Raw genomic sequence first — 25,822 nt, forward strand, 5'->3', positions numbered from 1 at the left:
GAATTACTCTCCAAAGTTTTAAAAAAACAGTATTACAGCAACATTGTAGTAGGTCACCCTTCTGATTTCCTTACATCCATCAACATTTGCAATAGATTTTCCAAATAAAGCCCACACTTATTTTTCTTACCAACAGATCCAAATGAATTATTGTAACATTACAGTAACTGAATTGCCTTACATGTGTAGGCTTAGTCAACAATACAAAATGTGTAGCTAAAATGAAGAGAAACTTTAGACATGATTCAGAGACTGTTAAAATAAAAAACAGGTTCTAGACTAAATTCAGTAGACTTTTGCATTAATTCCATAGCATGTGAAATTAAAAGCTATATTTATATACACCTGCATATGTTATTCAGTCACTTCATTAAATATTATCCTACATGTACGCTGAGGACTATGTTCCAAAGACAATTATACCTAATGTGGAGGCTTCTGATTTCCGTATTTGTTGTTGTGGGTTTTTTCCTCAAATAAAAATATAAGCTTTCATTGTTTTTGCTTAAAAAATTAGTAGTGAGAAATTACAATTTTCTAGCTCAGATTAGATTCTGAATTCTATCACTAAAAAATAAGTTGGAAAACAGCTATATTTAAAGTGCTAAAAAGAAGAACAGGGCAAAGACATTTAGGTGCTGCTGAACTGGTAAAAAGTCGACAGGTAATTGAATAGAATTGAAATGTGACTTTCTCCTTTTCGCAGATAAAATGTAGACATATACAGACTCTGAGTTCAAATTACTTTAGGTAGATAACCATATAATATGGAACTCTGCCAAAGGCAGGATCTGTGGTATTGTACCACTCACTGGGTCTTTCAAAATAGCTCATTTCTATCTGTTATCTTTAAAGAGTGCATAGGGAAATTACCATGTGATGTAGGCAATTTGGTAGGTGTCTGCTGCAATAATCATCTGTGGTGCAAAATGACTCAGCCTTTCCATGGTCAGTGTTTCCAGTGATTCCAGAGATCATCTTTACCTCTTTCTAGGAAAGCATACTGGCTGCTAGATACTTATTGGGGCATTGTTTTGTGAATGTAATTGAAAGAGGTGTTCGGGGTGTTCCTGAGTCTGGGGTCTTTATGCTGCAGACAGGGGTACCACCTGCCTACAGAGTCTGCTCCTGGGGCAAGCAGATAGTCAGAGCACTTCCCCACCCCGAACAACAGCTCAGCAAGTTCTTCAGCATCATCCCCAAGACATATCTGGAAAAGTACTATTACCTAATTTGACTTGGAAAAAAAAGCTGAGGAAGCGGACAATGTGTATTTTTTTCCATACGTCAGAGTCTGAAGGTTCATTCTATTTACATAGCTTGTTGTTTTTTTCAGAATTTAACCATTTTGTTTAGCCTGTAGAGCATTTAAAAACCAAAACAAACACTTCTTTCATTTTTTTTTGGCTGCACTCAAGGTGCTCTTGCTTTAATGCCAAGTATATAATTTGTGTATGTGTCTGCATGTGGATTATAACTTACTGTGGGATCTTTGCCAGCCATTTTGCACTCTTCAACCTTGTTTCCTGAAGCTGGCCAGAAAATCTGAAAGGAAAGAAGTATCTTTTAAGGAACATATTTATTACATAATTACTTTTTTAATGACAACCAAAAAGCATTTAACTGCCTAATTTACATCAGTAAGTTTAATATTTTTATACCTTTTACACCTTGATTATAAAGCATAAAAGGATTTTCATTAATAAATGAAAGCAACTTTCTGTCCTAGCATGCAGTGAACAAAATAAAAGCGCAGGTCCTTGACTGATATAAATTAATTTTATTAAATATGTTTAATTAATTTAATAAAAAAATGTATGAGATATTTTGATCATCATTGTCTAATTTACTCTCAATTTTTACTTTTTTGCTTCTGAACTTCTAGAAACTGTTCATACTAGAAACCAGGAGATTGAAATATTGAAATAAGGGTTCTTGTAAAAGATTTTCAGTTTTAATAGTAAAAGTTTGGATATTTTATGATAAAACCTGATTAAAATATTAAGATTTCAGGCTGATTTATTGATTTCTTTCCAGGATATCTTGCACTACAGTATCCTGTCAAAAATCTCAATGTCTGAATGTTTATCTGATCTATATACAAACTCTAAGGCTTCTTCCATTATTTATTTTGATTTGGAAATAGAAAAGACATCCATTAGAAATCTCTCTGCAGAAATTCAGTAGGTGACAGAACCTGATAACATATAGCCTCAAGATAACATAAATAATAGCATAAAAATAGCTCTGTATATATAAAAACATACATGTATATGCAGAGACATACATACATATGCATAGGTACATGGGGTTCCTATACAGGCAAGATTAGCCAAGTGAGTAAGATTAGCAAAGTGAATCTGTTCTAAAAATAAGTAAACAAGGGAAACACCATGTGGAATTGCAGAGATTAATTCTTAAACAAATACTGTGTGACCATATTTGCTGCCAGAAAACTTCAGGTGTTTTGATTTTTGTTATTTATTTTTTAAAAAATTCTTCTTTTTCCAGGCTTAAATAGACTGTCAAAATGCCTCACAGCTGTTTACTACAGAAAAAAATTCCATGCAACAGAGGCTTTTCTATCCACCTGAGCTCTTCCCAGAATCAAAAGCACCCGGCTCAGGGAAGGCTGGAGCATACCATTCAGGAGCACAGCAGCTCCCAGACCAGGGTGGCCAGGTTACTGGTGAGATGGGAATTAGCAAAGAGGTCATCAAGCTATTTCAGACCAGAGAAGGCGACCCCATTTCAGATGGAGCTTTCTGTACCATTTGGAGGAGGAAGGGCGAATACACACCATCACAGGAGAGGCATTTCATTTAAATGTGTAAGTTAGAGTTAGCCTCCCCTGCCTCCCCACACAATCAATTCAGGTAGACAGGCATGTCCAGAGGGTGATTCAGAGCAAAGCCTAATTTAACTGCTCTTAATCACTCTCCAGCGGGCCTCTCTCTCCTTCTCTTGACACATTAAAAGCCTTGCCTCTTAAGGAAGGCATTTAACTGCTGCAAACTTGATAGCTCTTGATACTCCTGAGGTACATAACGAAGCCCATAGATTAAAGGATTGGATGAATTTGGTAGAACAAGACCTTTACGGTACACTTCAAGTTAGTTTTGTAGCTGTGATAATCTAAAGATAGGCAAGGCAAAGTCTGTAGAGAAGTTATATCTTAACAGTCAGACTTCCAGGCACACATGTACTTCTGCACGCCACCTATTTCAAAAGCAAAGCAGCTGGATTTGAACTGGCTCTGGAAACAAAAGAGGTATCTGTGAAAGTGGTTTAAACATTTGATAATTTGATTCTTTTCATATGCCTACTACAGTTTGGGGAGGTGGGACACAGAGTCCTTAGAAAATCGCATCTCGGTAAGTGAGAGGAGCCAGAAAAGAGGTGGCATCAAGAGGGAGGTGAGGGTCATGGTGTTCAAAAAACCCCAAACAGGAGGTGTCCCAGCTACCCAACTGAAGGGCAAAAGCTGACACAGATGTAACAAAGACTGGAAAACAACCCAGTCTTTAGGCTTCAGAGTACAAAACAAAAAAATAAATACAGTTAAAGGTTAAATGCAGCTCTGTCCCTGTAGTTTTTTTTCCTTATTCTTCCTCACAGGCTTCTTCTAAAAGTGTATCTCTCAATTATCTTCAATCTTGGAGAGGAGTGGAATCCACCAACCCATACAAATTTTCCTTATGAGGCCAAGCCATGCTGAATGCCACTTCAAAAGGAGTAAACAGGTCAGTTTTTAAACAGTGTTTGAGGAACAGTCATGCTAATTGCTTGTTCAACTTGCATTACACTTAGCAGCAGCGCAAACCGTTCAAAAACGTGCGGGCCTGGACTTTTGCCTGCTGCAAAATAATGAAACACACATTTTTCATCTTAAAAAGAAAGGCATTAGAGTAAAGAAACCTTGGATTCTCAAAATAAATCTTGAACTTACACTGAGAGGGTCCTGGCTTATATTATTAATATTCAAAGACAGAATATGATCTTTGCTGCCCACATAGATCCGATCCTGATCTTCATCCATGAATAATATCCTGTAATCCAGGGGACTGTGGGATATTCTGTGATATTCGGAGGTCTTAGTTTCTTGCAACTCTGAAATAGTACAAACAACAAGTGAGTAAAGTGGTTCAGTTGCCTTTCTCGCTTCACAAGTGCATTTATTTCTAAATAAAGGCATCTTGTGGGGTCACTAAAAGCAGAAAAACCCTCATCAGACTTGGTAATAATGCAATTATTGAGTTAAAACAAATTTTCTGTTCCCAGTTTGAATGGAAATTTTTATACATTAAGTAGCTAGATGTATCATAAAAACCAGCATGGCTGTTAATCATTAATCTAATTAATTCTGATTTTAATGGATAGGATTATTTACACCTTTGGCTTTTAAGGAAGTTCATATATTAAATTAATCAATGTGTTCAATACGCTTTGACATTTATGACAGCAAAATTCTGCAAGATCAATGAAAACCACATAAAAAGAGTAATTTTTTTCATATCTCAGGCTTCAATAAGAATAGACTTTTTATAATTTTCAAGGTCAATTTTTCTTTTAGTTGTTCATCACTATGTGTAGCTTATTTAAAAGAAAAAATGTATTTAGTCAAGCTTAAGTGTGTCCATTTATTCAGTCATTGATTTATGGGATTTGGACCAAACTATCACAACTATAGAACTAGCTCTGTTTTTCCACATAAAACTTTCTTCAATGAAGTGAAGTAAAAAAAAATACTTTGATCTCAGCAGTGCCGGATCAGACCTGTAACAGGAATAGCACAAGCATCTGCAATCTAAGTACTATTTGCTGTCCTTGAGAAAGCTCAGCCTTCCTGTCTTTGCTTGGCCAATATGTTTTGGCCCCCACTCAGATTATTTTTCTTTTCAGTAATAATAAAAGGGGTATTTCTTAAGAGATGAGAATGGAAAACCAAAACTTTAATAATCAATTTCTCCTTACTCAAATATTTAGCATATAATTATGTTTTCTTACCTCATGAGCATTATTATTGGATTATGTTCCCTGTGAATCTAAAAGGGTGGCAAATACACAGTACATATGAAAAGCCCTGCTATAATGTTTCATAAATCTAAGAACTGAGTCCACATCCCTTATGCAAATGGGGACAACATGGCTGTTGCTAAAGCCTAGTTTTTGCTAACAGTAGTTTTTGCTCATTAGCTCCCTATAGAAAACAGTAGATGTCTTATAAAAAATTACCATCTATGCCTTTTAAAAAGACTAGATAAATGTGGGCTAATTATATTTTGGAAAATAAAACACCCAAACCAAAAATATTTCTGGATGTTCGCTCTGCTGAGGGGAAAAAAAAAAAAAATAAAAAAAGGTGTGCCTAAGGTATGCATATTTAGCTGGAAGCATAATTTTTTCTTTGAAAGTTACTTGGAGAACAATTTTTGACAAGCTGTAGCCAACATACAGGGAAAGGCTGCAGTCTTGGGACTTGCACCTGCCCACCAGAAATCTAAAGATTGAAAGAATGTTTAATAGACTATGATTTGCATTGATAAATATGATACACAACTCCACCTCATTTAAATTATGATCACTAAATAATTTCAAGGAAGATGAAAAATAGCTTCAGTTACTGAAAGATACAATGTTTTGATTCATTTAGATGTGTGACAGCTTTCAAGAGCTAAAGGTTGCCTCTATGCATCTATTTATGGTAATATTAAAAAATATCAAATGATATTTCAATTTCATATGTCCCTCAACAAAAGACAAACATACAATTAAGATTTACAGCCTAAGACAAGAAGCTTAAATTGAAACAATACTCATTAAATATATATGGAATTTTTCTACATAATTTTCAGAAGACTTTTCTTGGTGCTTGAAAAATCAATTGGTTTATTTTAAAAAATCTTCCCTGTAAGCTTTTAGCTAGGGTTTTCAAAGGCACTTGGGAGACTCACTAGGATAGTGTCATTAAAATGCAGTGCCTTTGCTCTCTGAAATTCTCTGACTGACCTTTCATAGCAAGCCTGAGAAGCTAGAGCTCATCCCTTTTCCTGGTGGCCTTATTAACTTTACTGTAATATTTGGCAGCTGTCAGGTGAAACTTAACCTTCCCATTGCTGTATATTTGATATCCTAGGAAAGCACATATAAACTGGGAGAGGCAGCAGTTTCCTGCACAACACAGGGCAAATGTGAGCACAGTGACTGCACAAGATAATGTCCCTTCTTTTGCTTCAGTCACTGACAATGAATGACAACTCATAAACCATGATTGACATAAACATGATCAAGATCATGATGATTGTTTTTAAGCAAAAGACAAAAATTGAGATATTTTATTTCTGCAACTTTTCTATATTAGAATCCATTCTTTTCCTGGATTCCTAACATCTTAGCAATGATAGTACTCTTTCTAAGACACTGTGGCATTCAGGATGTATAGTGCTTGTCTCGAACAATCCAAGAGATAAGTGATGGACTTTGGCACTCAGGGTATCTGTTGTCTGTCCTGTGGCATCTGATAGTTAAACGACATTTGCTGATGGACTGAAGAGATGTCTTAGCAACCCACCCAACTCAGTGTGGGACATGCAGAGATCGGAGACAAAGGAGTTCTACAGCTGGCACTGGGAGCAGAATATCCAGTGATAACCAGGCTCTGATATCTCATGAAAACCACCGACTTAGCAGGACAAGACAAAGAATGCTGGTCTCAAGCCCCTTCCTAGGACAGAAACTCCACTGCAACAAACTAATCCTGTAATGCCAGTTGTCTCAACCTCCTCTTTTGTAATGGCTGATCTCATCAATTAGCCAAACAAAGACTACATAGCCCCTGGCATCATACCTGCCCCCTGCTATCTCGGAGGAGCATGGAGAAGATAGAAGGATCTCCTCACTTATTCAGGGAGAAAAGTGGGGGTGCAGTGAGCAAGAACAGTATAAAAATCTGAGACTCTATGGGTGTATTTGAAGCACTTCCCCACCGGGAACCACTTCCCCACCAACGACATCGCTGGACCATGGTGGTAACTATGCTCTCGCTTTGCTGTCCTCTGTATCTCTGCTTTCTCCTTTCTTTTCTGTCTCTGTTTTCCTCCCTGTCCTATCCGCTCTAGGGACTTTGCTGTGTTACTCTAATAAAAGTTTGTTGTGCGCATGACATCTGACCTCGTTTGCGTCTTAATTTCACCATTTGGGATCACCTTTAAACTTCTTCTCAGGTCCTGCCAGACAACAAAGGGTGCAGCTGTGGTGCAGCTTATCCCAGGAGAGGGAAGGCAGAATCCAGCCGCCCCAGCCTCCCACTGCGGTGAGGAGTGTTGGAAAGCAAGGGGGTTCTGCCCGATCTCTCATAAGACTGCACGCCAGCCCCGGTGCCCATTTGTGCACCCGATGTTGTGTTATCTTTGTTTTGTCCTTGCAAGATCATAAAAAATTGCCATGTATCCGAATACCGGATCGTGACAGACACCTGATGGATAATCTCTACCAAACTGCTGCTGAGGAAAATACCTTATGACTTGCCACTGGACTACAGAAAATCAATGCCCTTCGGAAAAGGAAAGGAAAACCCTGAGACAACTACTTTCACACAGATTTATTAATTTTGTTTCTCTCCATGCTGAAGCTTACAGTTTATTAGCCTCTAGAGGCTACAGGGAGGGAATTTATAATTAATTAAATTTCCTTTTCATTCAATAAAAATTACCATACAATCACCCACGAAAATTTGATTTTTAAAGATTTACTGAGTGTAGTTACTTGCAAAGACCAGTGGCTGGAAAGATGCTTTTAATCTCTTTTTTTTTTTATTTATTTTTTATAATTATGTCAACATTTACTGACCTTCAAAGCAAATTTTGTTCCACACTTTGGGAATTTAACCAAACATTCAAGGCAGTATAACCTGTATGGAGCATAATGTTGTGGACAGCTCTCTATGAATATTAACATTTTTTTTTTGTAATAAAAAAATAATAATATATTCCACATGAATATAGCTGTCATCCTTAATGATACAAGAATAATCTTTGTTTGCCCTTTTTTCATCAGTCAGCAAATTTAAGTTTGGGTTTCCTCAGTGATAAAGCCAATAAACTTGATAAACTTGATTATCTGATCTTAAAGGACAGGTTATATAGCTCTTGTCCCTTTTATTATTATTATTCAACTACACATTTTGTAATTTTGTCCCAATGACAGGGAGTTTTCTCCATACACAGCTGTCAATTAGGCAGTTTAACAGCTACTCTTTAATTATCCTTCTAATCCACCACAAAAGTTAATGCAACTGTTACTTTTTAAAAGTTATGTTCTCATAGAAGAAAAAACAAAATATTTCTGCAATATCCATTATTAACACCACAGAAGCCTTGTTCACTCAGAAGTCATTGAGCTGGCCAAAACAAAACAAATTACATCTATTAGAGACTGCAAATCCAAGAAGGTGGAGACATCTCCACCCACTGAGAAACAGCCTGCTAGACCCAAATTGTCCAACCTCAATACAGGTATATGAGCTAGATCAATACATCAGGTTGTTACTGAAAGGTTCAAGAAACTATATTGCAGAGTTTGGTTAAGTTACAGCCATGGTATATACAAGCATCCCCAGCTCAGCTTCAAAGCACTGAGTCCATCCACAGATAAGATGTGGATAAACTACGGAACATGAAAGAGTGTACAGAGTTGTCTCTGTTCTATACCATCCCTGAGTTTCCCTGGCATGGCTTCTTTGAGAAAATACAGGGTGATCTTTCAAGCTTTTAATTTAGGATTTATTGTGGTACAGCACAAGAAATCATATATTTTCCTTCTCTTTTCTGCTGGCATAAGGATTCAGTCTCAGAATGCTGTTTTTATGGGGAAGTTCAGAGCAGAAGCAGAGATTTGTTGTATGTGTCTCAAAAAAAAGCAGGGAGCAAAGTACAGCAACCCAGTTCCACACACACACTACAATGAAGGAGTCAGACGTAGCTTGCCAGAAGGATGGTCTACATCTCCTCAGGGAACCTCTGGTGCCCAGATTGGCATGGATTTTCTGTAGCCTTAGCAATTTGGAAGTCAGCAATATAATGATGTTTTCTTTTATTCCCTTATGGAGTATGGGGTGCACAAACAACAGGCCTCATGTAAGCCTAGCAGTGGGACATCAACTTCTAGTCAAGGAGGCTGTAAGACTCTCTTAAGCCTCATTAAATCTTTACTTTGTGCCAAAAAAATATGCCAGCTCATGCCAAATGCGAAACTGCAATGTCAAATCTCACCTTCTAGGAACTGGAATTAAACTTTTTTTAATATATTTTTTTTTCCCCCTAGAAATAAATATTTAAGTAGAATGATATTTTTGCTCATAGCATCAAATGGAAATGGCAGCCTTTTGCTCACAGGACATTTTTGAACACGTGAAAAAGTAATCTGCATACATACATTTAGACAGACTGTACATAATCTTGCTAGCACTGAAAGGAACGGTTAAAAATGTGAGTGGAATCAGAAATGTCTGCAAATTTATAAAAAATAATTTCAAAAATGCTTCAGCTAAAAGAAAAGCCCTGTTTTATTTTAGTTGAAGGGTTTCCTTGCTACTTTGTATTGACTAACTTCTCTGATTTGTACCTTATTAGTAGAAATTACTGGAAAAGATCTAATTGAAAGGTATAAATTTTCATAAGAATCTAGTAATTTTAGCCATTGCTTTCTTATTCTTTAATGTAAATACATGGAAGAAATAAATGTATTATTTTTATAGTCTATATACTACCTGTGGAAAAAGTATGCTATTTATAATACTGCTTTTCAATGATGTAAGGATACAGTGTGACTGTTTAATTTTATGTATGGAAAGAGAAGAAGGAAAGTCTGACTATTTCCTTTCAAAACTTCAGAATAAGTCACCTTTGCACTGTGGATACTCCTTTCCTTTGAAGGAACCCGTATTGATTCCTTCTACTTAAGGGGATGAGATAGGAGAGCAGTTAAAGCAATTTGCCAGTGCTCACACAGTGTTCAAACTCAAGCCCAACCCTCAGCCAGCTCTCAAGTGAAGCTGATTGTAAATGGGGACACAGTCATTTGGCCACAGAGACATAAGCAGCCAGATGTGCTACTAGTTGGTCCCTTGTGTGCCTTAAGCATACAGGGCCCAAAAAGCTCAGGTGGACCTTTGACCTTTTCTTTATCTCTTTATCTCTACTTAATGCATGAGGAGCCTTTGCACTTTTTTAATTTTTTTTTTTAATGCTGTTAGAATGAAATTTGGCTTTTTGCATAAGGAGGTAAAAGGTTTATAATGGCTGGAAATGGCAGATGTGCACACTTGCTAGGTTCTGAATCTCTCTGAAGGGGTTTTAATTACATTTCTATAAAAAAACAATTCAAAAGAGTGAGAGAGTGAGAGGGGAGTAAATAAATTTACAAGTGCTCATAAAATCACAGGCTAACTAATTAACAAGATCACTTGGAGGACAGGGAGAAAGGGACTTCAGACCGTACAGGCTGAAACAGGAGCCCTATTTGCCCAGACCTAAAATGTGTAATTTGCTAGAAGGAAACTTACTTGCTGTATTTGGAATAAGGGCAAGTAACATAGAAATGTCAATGATATCTAAATATGATCTGGTTTAAATATACACCTTGAATACTTGTTGGTATATTTGCTAAATGAGATGAAAATGGAATTTAAACATTACTGGATCAAAATAGTAGTCTTTTATAAATCAAAATAATAGCACCAAGGTGAAGTCTTTGGAGAATCAGGCCCAGAGGTAGCTCTAACATGTCTGAAGAACAATCTGTCACCTTGGGCAGCTCAACACACACATCAGGAGCAGTAAAACACTCAATAGCTCTTTGTGAAGGGGACCATGTGTTGACAGGAAAAGTCATACCAGTTAATAGTCAGCCTTAAGCAAAGCATTCACATATGTCAGTAGATGAGTCCTTTTTTTACAATTCACAAGACACACAGAAGTCCCAAAATCCTGGCAATTCATAGACTTTAAAAAGATCACAATGGAGTATTAATTGGCTTTTGATCTTGTGGTTTATTTGGGGTTTTTAAAAAACTTTTACTGAAAGTGCTGTATTATTAAAACTATCCAAAATTATCAGAGAATTTTTCATTTTTGATTTGCTACTTAGAATAAAGAAGGAGGGGCAGATGTACTGAGGTGTGGGCAGCTGCCAGTTTTGTGCAGAAGGAATGTGCTTTCTAAGCAATGACAAACACACAACGAGAGAAAATCACTTCTTTGTGCATCTCAAAATGTATTAACATGGCTCTGTGGCACATTCATCAAACCAATGTACCCCATGATGTTAAGTGCATTTTTATTGAAACTTTACATTATGAAGAACAGAAACTATTAAAATGCTGATTTATTTTTTTACTTTCACAGCTGTCATCATGGTGATATCATACCATATTTAGAAGCCCCACTCTGAAACAAAGAGGAAAAATATGTCAACTTTTTCCAAACTGCAGTTCCATGCCTATTCCAAGTCTTGCCAAATATTCCAGTATTGAGATTCCTTCACTGAGAATTATGCAAGACCACCCACACCCTCCAGCTGGTCAGTCTCACTAGAGTGCAGACCTTCTAGGCACACTTTTCAGACTATTTCTTTTCTTACCTCACTGTAAACCTGAAATAACTCTTCTGAATTTTGTATAGGTATTTCAATACAAACATTGAAAAGTTGGCTTCTTATTTTTTAATAAGTAGGGTGCGGTCATAATTTTACCAGTCATCAACTTTAACCCTTTATATAATTGCAATTTGTGGGTTTTATTTCAGAATATGTCACAAATACTTCCACTCTATAGAACTTTACAGAAGATAACTGGTTTTTGGACCAGAAATGAGAATAAAGTCCGGACAGGTTAATGATGGGCAGAAAAGAGCAAGGTAATATTTGAAAAATCAAAGAGACAGCTTTGGCAAGCATGGAGACCCATAAAGACAGGACAACTGGGTTTAAATTACTGCACCTGAGTTAGCCATGTCAGATCAGAGCCAGTCTCCTCTGTGTTTTGTGTAAAAAAGAGCTTGTGTGCAACAGCTCTGCAGTGTGCAAACTGTTCTCCAAGAGTTGTAAGCTGCTTGCTTCCAAGTCTGCACAGTTATACAGACTTTACTCTTTTGTTTCTTTCCTAGAGACGTGGAAAGAGTCCTTGCCACATTGCCTAAAGCTGCACAAGCTGAACCCCTTTCACTAGCCTGGGTGCACACAATGGCTTTGTCATTGGCACTTGAGATTGTTTTCCAGATGGAGGAGTAAGGAGGTTTTAGTTGCCAAGTATGACCTTATTTTTGAGATGGAGCAAGGAAAAAAGCCACACCCATGGAGAAGTCAGACAAATTCCACATTATTTTACTTCTTCTGGGAGCAATATATCTTTTCAATGTAATCTCTCGTGTTTTCTTTCTTGCTCTTTTTTTCTGGTGGACCAGCAATCACGTCATTGGAGGAACAGCTGCGCTTCCTCCTGCAATGCTCAGTCATACAGAGAAATATTCCAAGTAGCTATCAGACTAAGTGGCCAGCTGAAGCCCTGACTGCATGCAGACACCAAACTCCTTGATCCAAATGGAAAGAAAGATACGAGAAATGGAAGAAAATGAATTATGGTAGGTGTCTGTCTGAAAATGAATTAAAACTAAAGCTAGTGCTATTCTCCAATTCAGAACATAAGACTTGCGAGTAGTTCTGCCAATTCATTCATCTTCATCCCATTGACCTCTGGGAGAAGAACAATGTCTGAGTGGACTTCTCATTAGTTTTGCTTCCCATTCAGGCTGATTTTTTTGTGTTGAAATAAAACTTTTCTAGGCTTAGGGTTGAACATCTGACTTTTTACTCCCTACAAAATGATGTGGCAGTCGATGTCTGCTGGGGCATATTTTTGAATACTGGGGGGAAGAGAGAAGAAAGAGTGTGAGTGAAACATAGGTTGGTTTACTGCTAGACCTGTCTGTTTCAGTGAAAAAGTGTACTTTGGAGGCTTACTGAAGTAGCCTGCAGTCAGTGAAGACACAATTTGCAAAATTGACAGAGGCAGCTACTCCCCAAATGTGCAGTTTTGAGGTGTTAATACATCTTCATTGATGTACTGACAAGCATGCCTCTGAATTGTGGTGAAGACCTATCAAATGTTGCAAAATAATCAACATCTTAACTAATGAATGCATGATAGTAGTCTCCTCTTTTCTGACTGAAAAAGCTCTTTAACATCAACTCACATAAACCATCTTTCTTTTTCTCTCTGAGCAAACTGTCACTAAGTTGCAGAATTCCTCTTGTTGCCAAAGCTAATAAAAACTCATTGAGAAAACACAGATTAACCACTGAAATATTTCATTATGGTTTCTGTAATGAAGTAAGAACCCGCTTCACTGTGGTGAGGCAGATGAATCCTTTTCATTATATTCCTTTCTCTCCTTCAAAGAGCAACCTCCCCAGAGATTCAGCCTATCTCTGTATATCTGGGATTGGCATTACTGCCCTTGCTGCAGTAATCTTTGCCTTTATTGATGTTTTCAACTTTAGCTGCAATTTTGGCCATACCACTTTATCCACAGATCTCCTTAAAACATATCAGTCCTTTCTTTGACAGTCACTTCTCACCCCTACTCCATATAAAAAAGTATGCAACTTAGTATATGCAGGCTTGGTTACAGTTTCATTATTATTGTTATCATTTTAATCAAATTAGGATTAGCGATCAGGAAAACATCAGGCAGAAAGAGATCAGGCTAAATCCCTAGTGCTTAGCTTTCATTCATTCATCAGTCAAGTAATGTAAAATTTACTCAGCCATGAGCTGAAGAAGGCTTGAAGGGCAGAATTTCACATTAAGAACAATTTCATATCAGTGGATTGGTGAAGGGTGGTATTTTTAGACACAGACAATCCTGAATACAGAGGGATGCTCATAAAAGAAGCCAAGCTGTCTATATTGAAAATAAGGAAACGGGGAAGTGGGATGGTGTGTATCACATACAACTAGGGAAACTACTGCTTCCTTTTATAGTGTGTTTTCATGTTTCCTATCAGCATCACTATCTCAGCCAATGGTATGAATATACCTAGTGTCTACACACTTGTCTATATATATCAGATAATCATCTCCATACACCAAGCCTAGAAATTTAGCAAGCTCTGCTTTACATCTGGGAAGGATAAAAGAAACACTTATTCTTGCTCCACTATGTGGGAAAACAAAGCAGCTGGAGGTCAACAAATGGCATCCCCTCTCAGTGAACCTTCAATGAACCCCTAGTCCAACATGATGCCAGAAGGGTCATTATATTGGAGATAAGAAACTTTACCAAAAGAGACAGCCACACTCAGTTCCACAGTTCTTTCACAACTGTATTTATCCAAATCTCCTCTTAATGTTTCTACTTCTAGAAGATAAATACTGGAATAGTAAAATCCTTCTCTACAATATTCTTCATTCCTTTTCCTATATTTGTTTGTTCTGTATGGTTAATTTACCCCTTGTAGGCTAATTTGGTCTCTGATTAAATTTGATTTTGCATCCAAGAGGCCACCCAGCCTTTTGCACTGACAGGAAGCAAGCTGCTTTCTGAATGTGGGTGTTTGGGATGCCTCCTGAAGCCAGGGAAAGTTTGGTTTGTGAGAAGTGCAAAGGTCAAGCTTATCCTTAAATGTTTTCCTGCTGCTTTTTTCCCTTGAAATACATTTTTCTGGTATATTAACTTCTTTCACTCCTATCAGAGTAATAGCCATGTGGTTTCATCAAATTGCACATTATTTTTTTTTCAAATTACTGTAATGTCACAACCTGTTTTCACTGGACACAGGGCTTGGCCATGTCTCTCAGAGGAGTTCAGAGGTTGGACATAACTGGAAATTATTAGTTTCAGCAATAATGTTCACTGTTAGTGTTGCTAAACACCTAGCACTGCTATGGGCATTTTCAGTATTAATTTAATTAAGACTTAGGGTTTTTAAAACTCCAAAACAAAAATACTTCCAAGCACGTGTGCATTATATATTATTTGTTTTAAGCTTAATTATTTTTCTGTATGGATTTGGAAGCTGGAAACGGGTCTGACACTCATTTTTGGGAAGAGGGCTGTGCTCAGGCCCCGCAGGGAGACACGTTCAGTGGGTAGCATGCTTGCTTGCTGCTTAAACACACAGAACCTAACCATATTTCACTCTTTTTCACACCATGAAGACTGACACAAAGAGTGAATTTAGGAGCACATTCCAGAGCTGCATGCTACCATCAATCTTCAAGTGATTGCCAGCTGGTATTTGGGTGCACAATAAAAGTCATGTTTAGTGGGCTGAACATAGCCTGCTGGATTAGAGTCCACTCAACTCTAAATCCTACTCTGCTGGTACTTTGCTTTTCTATTTAAGACCACATAAACTCTATGAGTTATATGTGTAAAGTGGAGGTAACAGTTCGGTATTTATTTGACTGCGTTGCTATTGGGTTGGACTTGGTAATGTACAAAAAAGTCTTTGAAATTAAAATTAAATAGCTGGAGGAAGTTATTTCAAGTGTGTTTCACATGCAAGAAGATACATTTGTTTGTTTGTTTGCTTTAAGTTCAGACTCTTCAGATTTAAGCTCAGCCAAAACTCTGCTTTGGATTTAAGAGATAACTTCTATGCTTTTCTGTTTAGATTTCATCTGAATGGGAAGCCATTTAAATAAATAAATCTCTTGCAGTCACTCACTCTATGTTTAAACTAGACTTGCCATATTTTTTCAGCAGGATGACCAACTAGCATGCAGCCAAAAGAAGGAAAAAAAGAAGTATAAGAATTCCTCTTCTTCCACGTCCACAGATATAAAAAAAAAATAAAAAATAAATCAGATAAAACCTACTTGTTTATAGTCAACCCACAATTATAAATCATCTCATGATTACAACAGTAACATTTTTAGATAATGGTTGGCACTAACAGGAGTCAGCAATTAGTTCATTTGGATGTGCTGAGTATCAGCAAGGAGGAAAACGAAAAGAAGTAATTGCTTCCAGGTAGAAGGCAGAAGAGTCAAGATGAGTAACATACACTGCTGAAGTACTACATGGACCTCTTACAGGTTCAGCATAGAAATTGCAGGTTCAGGGAAGGAAGGACTTGAACAACAATCCAAAACTGAAAGATTCCTGAGAGACTAAACTGGGCACACTGCAGGTAAAGGATAGGAAGTGTTAGTGTATGGGACAGAAGTCAACCACAGTCAACCACTTATCTTTGTAGCAATCTACTAATTGTAGCAGAGGATGATGCAAGTGCCCTCAGTATATACGACTCTTGTGTCCTTGATCCTGTACCAAACTAAAAATTGCACTAACTTTAAAGGCAAAATTCACAGATTGTGTCCTTTGTTTATGCCCTTTACTTATTTTGGAAGCACAAGGAAAATAAAGTAGCAAATCATTTAAAGTATAATGTACAAGTACCTAGAACAAAGGAGATTTGTTTCACCATCGGAACAGGGAACTTTAAGTCTGAACTCCTGGGCACTTGCTCTCTGACCTTGAACAAATCTCTCACCCTCCATTTATGTGAGTTTATCCATCTGCTGTATGTTTTTAACAACGCTTACCTGTCTTTAAGAATTACTATTAAGTTTAACTAATGTACGTCTGCTAACAAAAAAAACAAACAACAAATGAGAGGCATTTTTGTGTTCAAGGTATTATTCTAATTCATGTTCCTGCTAACCATTTAGACTTACTGAATAATACATTTAAATCACTCCATTTAACAGGTACACATGCTTTACGGTTTCAGTCTCATATAAAGTAATGCTGCTTAATGCACAATCAATTTCAGCTCCATTACACACACAATGCCATGAATTCTATTGTAGCAGGAAGCAAATCTCTACCGTTTCATTGTGATAGGGTAAACAGAGATGGTTCTGAATAGCTTTTAATCAGAATTCGTTTAGTAAAGCCATGTTAGCTTCTCTAGATTTGCCCATGAGGGGAAATGCCAAACAGTGACCATTTGAACTCCTAGCCTGAATGCAAAATAATTGTAACAGGTTTAGGTCTTCAAGAATCAAACAACAGAATAATAGAATCATAGAATGGTTGGAGTTGGAAGGGAGATTAAAGATCATCTACTTCCAACCCCCCTGCATCCCACCAGATCAGGTTGCTCAAGGCCCCACCCAACCTGCCCTTGAACACTTACAGGAATGGGGTGTTTTAGCTGGTGTTTATTTGATAGGGCTTTCACTATTATATATAACATATTTTGACTAGTTCCCTTAAATAGCTTCACCTTCCCAGCAGTTCACTGTATACTTCAACTGTTTATCAGTAATGAAAAACTAAAAGCAATTCTAGTAACACGTAACTGTTAAACTGATCCCTCACAGCTGCTTCTCTTCCTTGGCTCTGCTTACTACTCAACGCTGGCTTATTAGGTGGTTTATTGGCACTGAAAGCTCCTAGAAGCAGGGTTCATTTGCACCAGATACATATTGAGTGTAAAAGAAATCATTTCCATTTAATTTTAGGTAGTTTTGGTGGCAATAAATTGTAAAGGCTAAATATTATTCACTGACCACTCTACAATCTTCCACTGTACTGCTCCAAACATCCCAATAAAATCTACAGATATTTGTTTCAGTGGTTGACTCTGGGCCATTGAAATAAAAAAGATCTAATTCTTTATAAACATATTGAACTCAAATGTGATTGCATCAAAAAACTCCAAGCAGGACAAAAATCACACAAATAGGAATATGACAAATTAACTCCTTGGATTTATCATTTTAGACAGCAAGGAACACATGAGAAGAGGAAGGAAGACAATAAAATAACTGCAATTTGAATACATTTACATTCATTTACTGATAACATTAAATACCACCTAATATCCCCCTGTCCCTCACACACTAAGCCAATACAAACCAAAGATCCTGAAAACACTATTTATAGGAGGAATCAGAATGCATGCATCATAGATGCAAAAAAATAGTCACATGATTAAATGTTTGCAAGTTCAGCCAGACTGCATGTTACTGATATTCAAATGCTATTCACAAAGATCATTCTGCAGATCATGTAATTAATACAGTTTTTCTGCTTCAGTTCTGCTTTTCTTTCTCCAGTTCTCCAATGAGGCAAAGGACTACTTTTAGCTGATATGAGCTTGTGTTCATCAACTGAGATGACGCTCATATCCTGCAAAACTTCTGCTTTAAGTAGCTGACACCAAAATTCCATTCAGTTGTTACAATTATCTGACAAAGTTATTTGTAACTATTATATATTTTATATTAAACTATGACCTATCCATTACATTAATTAATAGTGATAATGTATCGACGAATGCCTAACAAGTGAATATACAGTGTAACTTGTTTGAACTCGTTTTTCTGTTGTAATGATATTGTTACTTGGGAGACACCTAGCTAGATTTAATTGAACAAAGGAAACTATGTCAATATCCTTGGGAAAAACATTCTAATCAGAAATGAGCAAGTATTTGAACAAGCTCGCCCCTATACTGAAACAAAAAATAAAGACAGAAAAGGCATAAAATAACTGCTGATAGTTAAGATATGAGGACATTACAAAATGCATTAACATTCAGGAATAGACACAGTACTAAAATACTCCCAGAATCTCATCTCTTTTGCTACATGTCAAGGTAAAAAGCACTTCATTATTGTGAGTGTATATGTCAGAATACCACACTGTGATAAGGGACACGTTATTTCTGATTGCCTTTCATGGCGACAATGCTCTTACGTATTTTGCTGCCTTCTGTGAATTCATTAAGTTAACACAATTCTGTCTGTGTCTTGCCTTTAAAATTATAGTGAGTAGTTTCTGAAAGCTAATAGACTTGGCTTTTAGCTGGCATTACTCAGACTCTTCTTATTGAAAAAAACACATTTCTAGTGACAAGGACCTTTTAGATTGACTTGAGCTCTGCTACTGGCTGGCTGCATCAGTTAATCTCTCTCTTTCTCCTTCTAGCTTTAGTCTGCCTTGTTTATTTAGATTACAAAATATTCAAGATGGGGCCACTGACAGCTTCTGAACCTCTGTACAGAATGGCAGGGACAGCATGTTACATTATTTCTGTTTATGGCAATATCAATGCAAAAATAAGTTTTATAGTGGCTTAAATACTTTGGAACAGGGGTTCATGCTTTTTTATTGAGTTTTGAACAGTGCTTTTGGCTGAAATATTTCAGGTTCTTAATTTGCATTTTGAACAGTGTCAATATTCTTACAGGAAACCTTTCTTCAGATTGTCTTCTGTCTGCTTCACTTTTTTGGGAGGTCCAGGATAAATATGTTATCATTGTTATTGAGTCACTCAACCACATTAACAACTCCAATGAAAGCCAAATCCTCTGCGGCTGTTAGGATTACAAAGAATCCAAGCATCATCTTCCGGAGCAAATAAACAGGCAAGAAACACACAGGAAAGTGATATGTAATGATTGCCTTTGAATATTAAACAAGGTAAGTTGGTAGAAGGTAAAAAATATTTTGTATGGCAGCACAAACGACAGACCCAAAGTCAGAATTGCCCTTAAGGCACAGCAGACCTGCAAACATAGAAGAAGGAATAGCAAGGGCATTTTTCCTAAAACCAATAGCTCCATCACCCTTCCTGACTCAGTGCATAAATAAGCAATTAAGAGAGGGCTCAGCAGGTCCATTTAAGAATTCCACGTTATCTGAGGCTTGAACTACTCTTTCTTTTCCAAACCCTAGAGACAGTATGAGTTTGTCCATACATTGATCAGGTAGAAAGTAATAATTTCCTGCAAACATCTAGTTTGACACACAGAAATTAGGAGGCCAGTTTCTAGAAGTTCCGTATAATCTCACTGAGAGAGAAAAATTACGAGGGTTGAACACATCAGAGGAGAAGCTTAGATTCTCTGAATCTCCTCCTGAAGGAACCTGCCTTGACTTACTGAGCTGAAACAGGGCCTAAAGAAATGAGGCTGCAACTCCCATTTACAAATAATTCTCAGTTTATTTGATCTGCATAAGGTCACATCTAATGGTGTCAATTCCCTGTAAGATCTCAAAACAGGTGGAAAGTATATCTGCTCCAACAAAAGATGATGGACATTTTTTGAAACACTAGGCCCATAGGTCAGTGGTTATATCTTCTGTCTTACAAGTATTTTACAATGCTGCAATATCATGCATATCTTTTACAGGAATTTTTAGTGATACGAGAGTGAAAAATTGTAACTTTAATTAACAAAATTTCCATCTTTCTTTTATGTCCAAAGATATTACACTTTCAGAGCTGATTCAATCTCTGTAGTTCTTTACCCTTGCACTCATTCCTTTTGCAATCAATGAAATTCACAAGATTGCACTGAAAGGTTACACTGTATTTTAAGTAAGACAGGGCAAAAAGGTTGAAATAAACCAGGAACTTTTAAAGATTTCAAGCAGGGTACAACAAGGAAATAGGGACAGTTTTAATCTGCTACAGATGTAACGTGGTCTACTCCAGTGAAATATTTAGGTACTTAAGAGCTTAACTGAAAACATACAAGAAGTTCCACTAAGATTTGTCAGGAATGCAAGTTAAGCATCTTTAAATGCTCCACTGGACCAATCTTGTAATTTCAGGTAAAAAAAAGAATGTGAAGAAAGACACACATATACGAGGGAAAAGGAAGAAAACAAACAAGGAAATGAAAATATTGATTAGGTATTACAAATGGGAATAGTGATGTCAGTGTTTTAAAATACATAGCGGAGTCTTACTGAAAGATAGGAAGCTAATTTTCAGCAGGAAATTGTAAATAATCCCTGGGCTGCCACAATTATGTATTGTTACCCCAGCAGATGAAATAATCAACAAGAAATAAGAGAGTTATGGGGGGAAAAAAAAAAAAAAGAAAAAAAAAAAAAAGAAGAGGAGAAAATGCCATTCTAGAAATAAGTTTGCCAATACAGCTTAAATGTGGTCTGCATGCTGTTTTATTTCTCCTGCATCTATGCAATCTTGCCTGGATGCTTTTAAGAACAGCTATTTTCAAGAGTCCAACTGGGTTAAGGAAACAAACAGGCATGGTTGAAGGATACTCCTCATATACCCAAGATGCTAACATATCTATCTGATACTTTATTTGTAAGAAATTATTAATTTACTTCAGATTCAAATCAAAATTTTAACTCTGTGTAACACAGACATAAGGCAATCTCTGTTGGAGACAGTTACACCTTTGTTACCCAGGAAAGAAGAGAAATCAGAAGTATAAAGAGAGAAAGTGACCTGCCAAAAGTCACCCAAGACCACAACTGAGAGGAGTACTTACTGCCAAGGCCCACTTTCATGTCCTGTGAGGTCAAGGGTAGCCTCTTAGCCTTTCCTTAAGCAAAGGGAGAAACTTTTTGGGAACAATGACCCCCAAGAAGGCTGTGTGCAGCAGAGCCAGGAGCCTTCTCAGAGCCCCAGTGCAAGTTGGCTCCTCTGAAGCCTTTCCAATGTCCTTGGAGGGACTGAGCACTCGGGCTATGCACTTGCATGGGTAGCAAATAAACAGCACATGCTTGAGGAGAAAAATGCGGAACCTCCTACTTAAAACAGCCATTAATGGTTTGTGGCTTAACTAAAAATAACAACGGCTGGAATCACAATCTCAGTTTCCTTTTTCTTTATGAGTCCAAACCATGCTGTGCAGTGATCAAGACATTTGATGAGATTCAATCCAAAGAAGTTAAAATTGTACTGTCCTGGGAGGATAGGTTGGTTGTATATCCCTAGGAAACCTGCTAGAAGGAAGTTGGCTCTTATAAAGCCCACGCTAATACACTTCACTCCCAGCCTCCCACGTTACAGACAATTGAGCTAAGACATCACTCAGCCCATCTGCCTCTCCTACCTCCTAAAACTGCTTCCCTTGTCTTTCAACTGTATATATTTCACTTTGTTAACAGCTACTAATTATAATGTTTGAAATTTTGATGCGGGTAAAAAAGAAGTTTTTTTTTTCTCATGAATTTAAAGTGCAAAACTTTTCCAAACATAGATATTCTGGAGAGAAATAAGCATGTAATCTAGCAACCCAATTTTCAGCACATAACAGCACATGTAACAACAGTTACTTCCACACCTTGTCACTTCCATTGAAGTCCACAGACAACTCTTAGGTTTTCTGGCTTGTCTGATTTGACATTCGTTACTCTTGCTCTACTTAATGTGCTTTGCACTGAATGTATATGAAGCTATTTGTTATTTCTGTTTCCTATTAGCAGACAATTTATGTCACTGCATTAGTATGCTATTACAACGAATAACTCATCACCACCCTGAAAACAAAAACAACAGGGAGAATAGGAAGAAAAGAAAAAGAAAACCCAGATGTACATCCAGAGAGAAAAAAGTTCTAAAGTTTCCTAAAAAAATATATATTTTGGCCATGTCTGTATATCTTGGCGAGTCTGTGTCCCAAATGCAAAATGTAAGGGTTTTGGCCCAGAAAGTAGAAGAATTTTTGAAATAGCCATTGACATGCCCAATAGCAGGGATGTGCTTCAAAGAAAACTCAAGAGTGAAGAGGAATGTGTTTGCCCCTGTGTGCTCAGAAGGAAGCAGCTGGACATGTTGGTCTGCACTTAACCCTGCCATCCTTTTTCAAGTTATCAAAGAAAGGTGCAAATTTTCATTACTCGTATAAATATCACTGCCTTGAGGAATAGTACACAAGTCAAAAGTTCAGAGAAATAATGTTTTTTTAACAAACAAACAGACAAACACCATTGGCAGAGAAAGAGAAGTGTTTGGAGCAATCTGAATAGCCATCATTTTTGCCAGACATTGGTCTCCACTGACAGGAATGAGAAGCATGACTAAAACTAATGTAAGACAATTTCTGCTAAAGGAGATCACAAGCTGAAGATTTAAGAAAAGGAAGTTACTGGTACTGCAAAGATCATAAAGAAATAATGGAAACTAGGATATTATTTCTGTCTTATAATGAGAACAGAATAGAAGAAGACTCAATCTCTGTGAAATAAAACAATACAACTTTCTCTGTTCATCTGAAATGAGGCCAGTTACTAAGATTCAAAGAAATTTGGTAATTTCTTCCTTGAAATCTTATTGTGAATGTTGACTCTCACTATTCTTCCATGGCTCAGCTAGAAAAAGAAGAACTGAACTCTCAGAGGAAATGTGGTAGCATTGTGTTTGTTTGGAACAGGAGTGGTTTGATATTTCCTGAAGTTTTGCAGTTTTCAAAGTTAATTTTCCAGAATCTTTCGTCTGACACAAACTGAAGCATACTTTCAGACAAAGAGATAGTCAATAAGCAATGCTGAGTCTTAGACAGGGCTTGGTCCAAGCCCATTAGAGACCTCCCAAGTTTTTGTTCCTGAACACAGCAGGCTCCACACGCAGGGTCGTGTGAACGGTTCCATCCCCCACATCAGGGCACTTGCAGAGGGCGGGCAGGCCATGCCGGCCAGGGGATGAAGCCAAGGACTTCTGCATGGGAGCATGCTTTCTGGAGAGTGCTCCTGAGCTCTTCCTGGGTTGCAACACCCTGGCCTCTCTGATCTGCAAGCTCATTTTCCCAGTGCAGCAAGATAGTCAACAGGTCCTGGCACACACATCACTCCAGAGGCAGCAGAAACCCATGACATGGAAGGAATAGATGTGAGGGTGACCACATGAGCTAATACTCTGTATAAAGCACATGACTTACCAGGTATAATATTGGTGGCAACAGAAAAAAAATTACAGATAAAATAGAAACACAATATAAAACAATGTTTTCTGTAGGTCAGGGAGACAGTGAAACAATACACACCTTGTCAAACAAGGGGACCCCAAAGCCATGGAGAAGGCAGTCTGAGAAAAGACTGAGTACAGATGAAATGAAAGCTGGCCTTCAAGCTTCTTGTGTTTACCAGCAGCAAACTAAATTTCGACTTTATTGAGGCATTGGTGCAACCAACTGAGCAGTAAAAATAGGCTACATAATAATGACGATTTTGATAGTATTTCCCAGCACAAGTGTTTCACAGAAGCTTCATTTGTTGCCTAACACTGCATAGGAAAATCATAAATATTAGTTAGAAATATATAGGTCTTTATGGACTCATAATACATTTGTATCTGTTACAACTAGGATTAAGCTGTATACAGGTAGACCTGCAGGCTAAATAATAGCAGGTTTAATTAATTTGTTACAGCCATATAAAGTATTCAGATTTCTAAGTACAACAATCCTATTCATCCAGGCTGACTGAATACCAATAATTGCCTAACAGCAAATCTAGCCATGAGACAATGCAAGCATTCAAATTACAAAACTTACATGTAGCAATTAGTTAATATGGTAAAACTAATAAAGCAAGAGTTCATAGAGCAAAAACGTGATAGAAAATACTATATAAAAATAATAAAAAATGTATTATTGCACTTGGTAAATAAGCCTTTTGTGTTTTGCAATTATTTCCTTCTCCCTCTAGGGAAGCTCACAGCCTCACAGCTGGTGTCCAGGAAGAGCTCTAATCCTCCTCACTACAGACATTCAGGGAAAAATCAATGGAATTGACTTGCTTAATTTTTGGATGTTTTCATCTTGAGTAGCAATGGGCTACCTGACAAGACTGAATTACCATTTTGTGACCAAATTAGCTGCTTTGGCGTGAAACCTCTTTCTTCTGAATTTCACTTACGAGGAGAGTAAGATGTGAACTATTCAGTGGATACTATTAATTTATTTTTAGTATGTTCCATAAGGAAATCTGGTGGAAGGCAAGAAATTGGACCACTGTCTCCAAAGAATCAGGTTTGTGCTGTCAGCCTTCTTACATGCCATTTTGATAATTAGATGTACAAATTGAAATAATGTTTACAAAGCAATTTTAAAAATAGTATCCAATATTTATGCTGCAGCAGGTAATAAAACAATAATATGCAGTAACACTGTCCCAAGGATCCCAAACCACTTGAATTAACTCTTAAGAAAAAAAGCCCAGAGAAGTTCTCTATACACTGTATAGAGAATATATCTCTGAACAACCAGCTACAGGTTAAAGTGAATGGCTGTTTCACACCATATAGCAAAAAACACTCAAGGTTGGGGATAAGAATAAACTGAATACTGAAGCCAAACAAAGATGCAGATGGTAGGTCAAACGCAGAAGTTGGAGGCTTGGATTTTATACAGCTTTATGTGGGCCTGAGTCTTCAAACTCTAGTAACTTGATGTCCATTTAACATTTCACCTAAAGGACAGCACTTTCAACAGCACAAAGCCATCCAACTTCTGGCTCTTCTGACTTAGGAGGGGGTCAAGCCCTGAATCACCAGCCAAACTGCAGCAGCAGCTGGGTGTGCCTGGGTGCGGATCCAGCTCCAATTAACTCCACAGCTTCTGGAGCTGGCAGGAGGATCCTTGTGTGAAGCAGAGCAGCTGCAAAACCTAGGTGGAGTGATGTCTCAAGCTGCCTATAAAGCTTATTAATTTTCTAAGTGTGGAAAAATATATACTGTGCAATATTTAGAGTTAAAAATCTAACAAAGCTATGTTTTGACACTGAAGACAGAGTTCTATGGCTTTTCAGCATCTACTTGGAAACTTGTCAGTAATACTGATTTATAGTTCATGTTATACTCTACCTATCCTAGTCTATTACACAAAGACACTTAGGTATAAAGATTTGGAAAATCCTGGCTAGTGCTTTCAGGTGTACTTGCCAACACTGAAAACAAGCATTACAGAGATCAGTCTTCATGATGAACACTAATTAGCTGGCAAAATACTTAGGAAAACATGTATGCTACAGATAAGCAGGAGGAG

General features: G+C 37.3%; 1 protein-coding gene across 1 annotated transcript in view; it reads right to left on the minus strand.

The window, feature by feature from the left end:
• The window catches only part of SEMA3C (semaphorin 3C), a 122,908-nt gene that overhangs the window by 51,967 nt on the left and 45,119 nt on the right, over nt 1-25,822 (minus strand). Inside the window, exons 3-4 of the mRNA XM_051636380.1 lie at nt 3,950-4,110; nt 1,483-1,545 (exon numbers count right to left, since the gene is read on the minus strand). Coding sequence (XP_051492340.1) covers nt 1,483-1,545; nt 3,950-4,110 — 224 coding nt within the window. The remainder of the gene's footprint in view (nt 1-1,482; nt 1,546-3,949; nt 4,111-25,822) is intronic.

Source organism: Apus apus, chromosome 1 (genome assembly GCF_020740795.1).
Source record: "Apus apus isolate bApuApu2 chromosome 1, bApuApu2.pri.cur, whole genome shotgun sequence".
NCBI classification, from domain to species: Eukaryota; Metazoa; Chordata; class Aves; order Apodiformes; family Apodidae; genus Apus; species Apus apus.